This window comes from Somniosus microcephalus, chromosome 16, assembly GCF_052327205.1.
Source record: "Somniosus microcephalus isolate GS21.2 chromosome 16, FLI_Smic_1.0, whole genome shotgun sequence".
Lineage (NCBI taxonomy): Eukaryota > Metazoa > Chordata > Chondrichthyes > Squaliformes > Somniosidae > Somniosus > Somniosus microcephalus.
Window position 1 is genome coordinate 103,738,419 of NC_141002.1, and position 8,436 is coordinate 103,746,854.

General features: G+C 49.2%; 1 protein-coding gene across 1 annotated transcript; it reads right to left on the bottom strand.

The window, feature by feature from the left end:
- Positions 1–507: 507 nt before the first annotated feature.
- On the bottom strand, positions 508–2,316 carry LOC147106452 (tubulin beta chain-like). Its single transcript, XM_086009760.1, has one exon. It carries the CDS (start codon positions 1,184–1,186, stop codon positions 935–937), a length of 252 nt encoding a protein of 83 aa, XP_085865886.1. The 5' UTR covers positions 1,187–2,316; the 3' UTR covers positions 508–934.
- Positions 2,317–8,436: the final 6,120 nt, after the last annotated feature.

Below are 8,436 nucleotides of genomic sequence, written 5' to 3' on the forward strand. Positions count from 1 at the left end.
CTTCGAGCCTGTTCCGCCATTCAATTAGATCATGGCTGATCTGTATCTGAACTCCATCCACCTGCCTTGGTTCCATAATCCTTAATACCCTTACCTAACAAAAATCCACCAATCTCAGTTTTGAACATTTCAATTAACTTCCAACCTCAGCAGCTTTTTGAGGGAGGGAGTTCCAGATTTCCACTACCCTTTGTGTGAAGAAATGTTTATACTTTATTGTGAGTGTTCAAATCCCTCCGTGGCCTCGTCCCCTGCTATCTCTGTAACCTCCTCTGGCCCTGCAACCCTCCGAGATCTCTGCGCTCCTCCAATTCTTGCCTCTTGCGCATCCCCGATTTCCATTATCCCACCCTAGGAAATTCCTTCCCTCAACCTCTCCGCCTCTCTCTCCTCCTTTAAGACGCTCCCTAAAACCTACCTCTTTGTCCAAGCTTTTGATCGCCAGTCAAATGTTGTTTGATAACGCTCCTATGAAGCACTATTGGATGTTTTTCAATTTCAATTTTATTTGTCACATAACCAAATACAACAAGTGAAATCCAGTCAGTGAAATGCTTTTTTCTTAACGAGCCGAGCGCACCAAGCAGCAAAGGACAATTAGCTGCCTGGTACGCACGGAGCCCGCAAGGACGGCAGCCATCTTCATCGGCGCCACCACAATCGGGTCCGCTCTCGCCTCGCTCCACCTTTCCCATACTCCTGCCCGACAATCTTCAGCCGCCGTGGTACCGACGTCCCGGGGCCTGCTTCTCCCTGGCTCTCCTTCCACATGGGAGTTCCTTACAATTGAACTTGCCAGTGCAAAATGTTTCTCACACGGGCAGATTTTAAACTCGAGCCCTGCAGAACCTGTAAAAGCCCGCGGACCTTGCTCATTACATATTGTTTTTAAAAAGGATGTTTAATGTACACGACGGAGGAACGATTTTTTTTTTTAAGCCTCATCTTGTTCGACCTCCTCTTCAAATTCCCCCTCTTCCTCTGCCGTGGCGTCCTGGTACTGCTGGTACTCGGACACCAGGTCGTTCATGTTGCTCTCGGCCTCGGTGAACTCCATCTCGTCCATGCCCTCGCCGGTGTACCAGTGGAGGAAGGCCTTGCGGCGGAACATGGGGGTGAACTGCTCGTAGATGCACTTGAAGAGCTCCTGGATGGCGGTGCTGTTGCCGATGAAGGTGACGGCCATCTTGAGGCCGCGGGGCAGGATGTTGCAGACGTTATATAAATGCAAATTGTTGTTGTGACAAAAATGTGAATATGGCACTAAGTGTGGCAGATAAGAAAATGTGCGTTATTTGGGCCAATATTATATTGCTGATAGGACAATGCCATCGTTGCCATGGTTATAGGAACATACAAAAAAGGACAGGGAATGATGAACTGGTCCATCCATCTTGCCCCATCCAGACATGGTACAACCTTCACACACCATCAACGTCACCCCCACTTAACACAGTCTCCTGGGAGGGGGAAAAGAACCGTTCCCTTCCTTAAAGAGACCAGAACCATCAATGGACACAACCTTCTTCACCCCCTGCTCCATTAACAATTATTGACGGGTAGCTGATGCAGGAGCATTGTTGAATGATGATCTCTGTTCATACTCTTGCAATATCGCAGCTATTGAAAGGATACAGAGAATAACCAGAATGACTGAGGGGATGGAGGGACTGTAGTATGAGGAGCGATTATGGAAATTGGGCACCTTCTCACTGGAAAAGAGAAGGTTGAGCGTTGATATGATTGGTGTTTTTAGGGTCTTAAAGGGACTAGGTAATCGAGGCCATGACCAACTGTCTCACCTTGTCCAGAACAGTCGAACCAGAGCCTGCGCTTGAAGGGAGGGAAATTGAAAACTAATCTGTGGAAACATTATTTCAGTGAGCGACTGGTCAATCGTTGGAACCGTCTCCCTAGCGAGATGGTGGAAGCAGATAAGAGTTGATTCATTCAAATAAGATAGATTTCTTTCAGAAAATAACATTTTGGGATACAGTATACGAGTAATTGGAGACATGACATGTGGGGAGTGCAGCGAGCTCGGGAGGAACGGGTGACTTTGGGCCTCTGGTTCCCAAAGCTCTCCCCCACTGGGGGTTTTCCTCGCCTCGTGTCTGGGTCTGTTGTAGACTCATTGATAGAGATTGATTGCTGTGATTGGTCAACAACTCCATTATCGTTGTATCATGTGACTGCAGGATGGTAGAAGGTGAACTAGATGAAGCTCATAAGAACATAAGAAATAGGAGCAGGAGTCGGCCATTCGGCCCCTCGAGCCTACGCCACCATTCGATAAGATCATGGCTGATCTTCTACCTCATCTCCACTTTCCTGCCCTGTCCCCATATCCCTGGATTCCCTTATTATTCAAAAATCTTTGGAATTCTCTACCCCAGAGGGCTGTGGAGGCTCAGTCGTTGAGCATATTCAAGACTGAGATCGATAGATTTTTGGATATTAAGGGAATCAAGGGATATGGGGATCAGGCGGGAAAGTGGAGATGAGGCAGAAGATCAGCCATGATCTTATTGAATGGCGGAGCAGGCTCGAAGGGCCGAATGGCCGACTCCTGCTCCTATTTCTTATGTTATCAGCTCATGGATTGAATGTGAATGCAGCAGCTCTGAAAGTACTACATAGTCTCCAGTGGGATTGAGGGGTAAAAATTGGTTGTTTTTTTTTCCCTGCAGTGAACATTGCTGCTTCATTTCTTCTCTTTGGGTAAAAGGACAGAGAGGGAGTTGGTCACAGGATATAAAGTGCAGTGGACGAGTATCAGGATAAACAGGGGAAATAATGAATAATGCAGCTGCTGCTTTTGCATAAGTCACCCATCCAAACATATAATAATTCTAAATAACAAGAGTAAACGCTGGAAAAACTCAGCAGGCCAGGCAGCATCGGTGGAGAGAGAAACAGAGTCAATGTTTCAGGTCTGAGACCTTTTCATAGAAACATAGAAGATAGGAGCAGGAGTAGGCCATTCGGCCCCTCGAGCCTGCTCAATGCGATCATGGCTAATCATCCAAATTCAGTACCCGGTCCCTGCCTTCTCCCCATACCCCTTGATCCCTTTAGCCTTAAGAAATATATCCAACTCCTTCTTGAATATATTTAATGAATTGGCCTCAACTGCCTTCTGTGGCAGAGAATTCCACAGGTTCACCACTCTCTGGGTGAAGAAATTCCTCCTCATCTCTGTCCTAAATGGCTTACCCCTTATCCTTAGACTGTGACCCCTGGTTCTGGACTCCCCGCCATCGGGAACATTCTTCCTGCATCTAGTCTGTCCAGTCCTGTCAGAATTTTATAAGTTTCAATGAGATCCCCTCTCATTCTTCTAAACTCCAGCGAGTGTAAACCCAATCGACCCAATCTCTCCTCATGCGTCATTGACGAAAGGTCTTCGACCTGTAACGTTGACTCTGTGCTTCTCTCTCCACCGACGTTGCCTGGCCTGCTGAGTTTTTCCAGCGTTTCCTGTTGTTATTTCGGGTTTCCAGCATCCGCAGTATTTTGCTATCGTATATAATAATCCTATCAGGATTTGTCCTTGGGACGGGGCATTAAACCGAGGTCCCATCAGCTCTCTCAGGTAGACTTAAAAGATTCCACCGGCACTATTTCAAAGAACAGCAGGTTAAGTTCTCTCTGGTGTCCTGGGGCCAATATTTATCCCTTAACCAACATCACTAAAACCAGATTATTTGGTCAATTATCGCATTGCTGTTTGTGGGAGCTTGCTGTGCGCAAATTGGCTGCCGCATTTCCTACATTACGACAGTGACTACACTTCGACGATAGCAGAATACTGCGGATGCTGGAAATCCGAAATAACAACAGAAAATGCTGGAAAAACTCAGCAGGCCAGGCAACATCCGTGGAGAGAGAATTAGAGTCAACGTTTCAGGTCGAAACCCTTCGTCAGGACTGAAAAAACACAGGAAATGAAACAGATTAAAAGGCCAGTTTGGGGGCTGGGAAATGGGGATAAGAGAACAAAAGAGAAGTGAAGAGACATTAAGAGGTATTCAAAACCAGACGAGATGGTGGTGGGACTAGTGGAGACAAAAGGCGGCTCTCGATTAGGTGTTAAATGTGCTGGCAGAATGGGAGACAGCTGCCATGTGGGAGAGAGAAAAAAGGGGGAAGGGCACGAAACAAAGCTGTGGATAAAAAATATATATAAAAATGTAATAGGGGCCGAGGTTATGATCTGAAATTGTTGAACTCGATATTGAGTCCGGAAGGCTGCAGAGTGCCTAATCGGAAGATGAGGTGCTGTTCCTCGAGCTTACGCTGAGCTTCCATGGAACAATGCAAGAGGCCGAGGACGGTGAGGTCTGAGTGGGAATGGAGCGGAGAATTGAAATGACAGGCGACCGGAGGCTCGGGGTCCCCCTTACGGACTGAACGGAGGTGTTCCGCAAAGCGGTCACCCAATCTGCGTTTGGTCTCCCCACTGTAGAGGAGACCACATCGTGAGCAGCGAATACAGTATACTAGATTGCAAGAAGTACAAGTAAATCGCTGTTTCACCTGGAAGGGGTGTTTGGGGCCCTGGACAGTGGGAAGTGACTGCACTTCATTGACTGTAAAGCGCTTTGCTGAGGTTGTGAAAGGTGCTTTGGGAATGCAGTTCTTTTTCTTTCTAATAGTGTTTGTTTTTCTTTGACGTACTTCAAACCCGCATTTCCAACTACATAATAAGTGCTATTAAAGTTGCAACAGCTCTGTTGACATTGGTGTTGGGTGTTGCATTGTCATGTGACTGAATCTGTCAAAATACCTACAGCGAGACATACAAAATTTCAGGCTGAACACAACCCTTCGGGATTGGGCGAGGTACAATTCGGGCTTTTTCATCTAATCAGCCATGGTGAAATCCCAGAAACTAATTAAGTTTGCGGTGTGGGAGAATAGTTCTCCATCCTGGTTCCAATCTCCCTCCGCACGCTACATGAGGAACCCCCTGGGGCCTGCTCCACCATTCTATCTGATCATCAGACATGCCAACTCTCGCGAGTCTCTCACACACAGTGAGGTGCCAGCGAAAGAGGCGGAAGCTTTTCCCGAAGTTGACCGGGCCGGTGTTTCCGGCAGTCGTGGGGCGGACTGCTCGCGACCTGAGGGAAACTTTTATGTCGAGAAGAACCAAACCTCCTCCTTTGAAGGAGACTTGCATGCGGCACTGGTGCCCTGCCCTGTCTCAGGCAAGGTACGCGGACAAAGAAACACAGATCACTGAAGAGGGCGAGAGTGGAGTGGCTGAAGAGGGAGAGGCGAGGGCGGGAGCGGAGTGGCTGAAGAGGGCGAAGGCGGGAGTGGAGTGGCTGAAGAGAGCGAGGGCGGGAGTGGAGTGGCTGAAGAGAGCGAGGGCGGGAGTGGAGTGGCTGAAGAGAGCGAGGGCGGGAGCGGAGTGGCTGAAGAGAGCGAGGGCGGGAGCGGAGTGGCTGAAGAGAGCGAGGGCGGGAGCGGAGTGGCTGAAGAGAGCGAGGGCGGGAGCGGAGCGGCTGAAGAGAGCGAGGGCGGGAGCGGAGCGGCTGAAGAGAGCGAGGGCGGGAGCGGAGCGGCTGAAGAGAGCGAGGGCGGGAGCGGAGCGGCTGAAGAGAGCGAGGGCGGGAGCGGAGCGGCTGAAGAGAGCGAGGGCGGGAGCGGAGCGGCTGAAGAGAGCGAGGGCGGGAGCGGAGCGGCTGAAGAGAGCGAGGGCGGGAGCGGAGCGGCTGAAGAGAGCGAGGGCGGGAGCGGAGCGGCTGAAGAGAGCGAGGGCGGGAGCGGAGCGGCTGAAGAGAGCGAGGGCGGGAGCGGAGCGGCTGAAGAGAGCGAGGGCGGGAGCGGCTGAAGAGAGCGAGGGCGGGAGCGGCTGAAGAGAGCGAGGGCGGGAGCGGAGCGGCTGAAGAGAGCGAGGGTGGGAGTGGAGTGGCTGAAGAGAGCGAGGGCGGGAGCGGCTGAAGAGAGCGAGGGCGGGAGCGGAGCGGCTGAAGAGAGCGAGGGCGGGAGCGGAGCGGCTGAAGAGAGCGAGGGCGGGAGCGGAGCGGCTGAAGAGAGCGAGGCGAGGCGAGATGAGGCTGGGAGCGGAGTGGCTGAAGAGAGCAAGGCGAGATGAGGCTGGGAGCGGAGTGGCTGAAGAGAGCGAGGCGAGATGAGGCTGGGGGCGGAGTGGCTGAAGAGAGCGAGGCGAGATGAGATGAGGCTGGGAGCGGAGCGGCTGATTAATATTTCCCTGTAGAGCACTGTATCTGTCTGTTAGTCATGTCAGAATAGGGAGATCCAAGGAAGTGGTGCCACAACAGGTGCAAATACAATGCTGACTGGAGCAGTTCCGACCCAGTAAAAAGCAGCAGACTTTCAGATGAACACACATTTTGTCTCGTTTGTTCTCAGGACATCAGCATTGGGAAATCTGTAATAAAGGACCTCGAAAAAAAAACCTGGAAACTTACAAGCACGTAAGTCGGGCGGAGGCCTCGAAAATGCAGCAGTAGAGAGCAGGCTTTTTTTAGCCCGGCTCGGCTGGCTTTAGGTCAGAAGGTTACAAAGGCCGAAGTATTCTTTGTGCCAAGCCATTGCAAAACATGGATTACCCACTGCATTTGCAGATCATTCCACAAAACTCGTACAGCTGATGTTTCCGCATTCAAAACCTTGCAAAAGAATGTTCCTGTGGGAGAACAAAGGCCACTGCAATAATAAAAGCTCTCGCCAACCACCATTCTGAATCAGCTGTAACACACGCTGCAACAGGCCCGCTCACTAACGGTGGATGAAAGTAATGATGTGTGCAGCGACAAGGAGGTTTGCACTAACATTAGGTACTTTAACAGACTCTTAAAGTTGTGAGAAATATGCAATATTGCAAATGCAGAAAACTTTTTAAGTGTAATAAATTCTGTTTTTTCTATTTATAAAATTCTAACTTCTATTTATAAAATTCTAACAGGACTGGACAGACTAGATGCAGAAAGGATGTTCCTAATGACGGGGGAGTCCAGAACCAGGGGTCACATTCTAAGGATAAGGGGAGGATTAGGACAGAGATAAGGAGGAATTTCTTCACCCAGAGAGTGGTGAACCTGTGGAATTCTCTACCACAGAAGGCAGTTGAGGCCAATTCATTAAATATATTCAAGAAGGAGTTGGATATATTTCTTAAGGCTAAAGGGATCAAGGGATATGGGGAGAAGGCAGGGACAGGGAACTGAATTTGGATGATCAGCCATGATCTCATTGAATGGCGGAGCAGGCTCAAGGGGCCGAATGGCCTACTCCTGCTCCTATCTTCTATGTTTCTAACCACCACATTCCATGGGAGAACGCTATTGGTTTCTCTTCTGACTCTGCCAACGTCATGCCAGGTGACATGAACCAGTCAGTCATTCATGAAATAAAGACTTCTGGGCCCAGATATTCGGGTCTTCACGGTGCGTACACACGGGGTACTCACCCGTGGGCCCGATGGAAGTGCTGGTTTCCTGCATGCACTGCGCATGCGCGGGAAACCGGCACTTCCGTTCCCCTGAACGAAGAGGTTCAGAGGTCGTACGCGTGCGCATCGAACTTCGTTTTTTTTTTTTTTTAAATACAGGTTTTCCCGGGAGGGTAAGCCTGCAGAATTTAGAAATATAAAAAGCAGGCGTAAGGCCGGCTTTTTACAAGGTAAGTGGTGAATTAATTAAAATTAAAACATTTTTTCCACAGGATTATTATTTTTAAATACTTTAAAGCAAGGTAAGTTGATTTTTAACCCCGTTAGAAAATAAAATTATTTTTTTCAAAACTTTAAATTATTGTTTAAAATAGTTATTTCATGTAATTTATAGTTTATTTAAAAAATGTGATTAAAAAAAAAATTATTTGAAGATTTAGTGCTATTTTGGGGCCGTAGTATTTATAAGTCTTGACAGCACTTCCTGTCAGACTTATGAATGGAGCATTCCCTGCTCCGATTGGCTGCCCATGGCCCACATGATCCCATGGGACGCATCGAACTAACTGCGCCCCTGGGATACGCAAGCACTGCGCGCCGGCAGTTGGAGCAGGCCCAGGATCGGAATTCCACAGGGGCCCACAGCTCAACGGCCGGCGCGCAAGGTAAGTGCAGATCGGGGGCTTGCACCCACGGGAAGCCCCCGACCCGAATTTCTGGGCCATGAAATAATACTGAGCGGCCTGCTGGTGGCGCTGTCCAGGGAGAGTATAAATACTCGGGCACGGGCCCAGCTTGCTTAGGACATTCTTAACAGGAACTAGTGAAGGACACAACTAGACCTCCATGTTGTAAAACAGTTGATTAAAGCTTTATTTAATGCTTAGACCAAGGGCCAATAGTTTTCTTACGTCACCAGGGAAAAAAATAAGTTGGATAAAGCAGCAGTCAGATTCCGCGTGCAGTCTGTCTTATGTTTCCCACGTTGCACATCTTGCAGCGAAGGATGC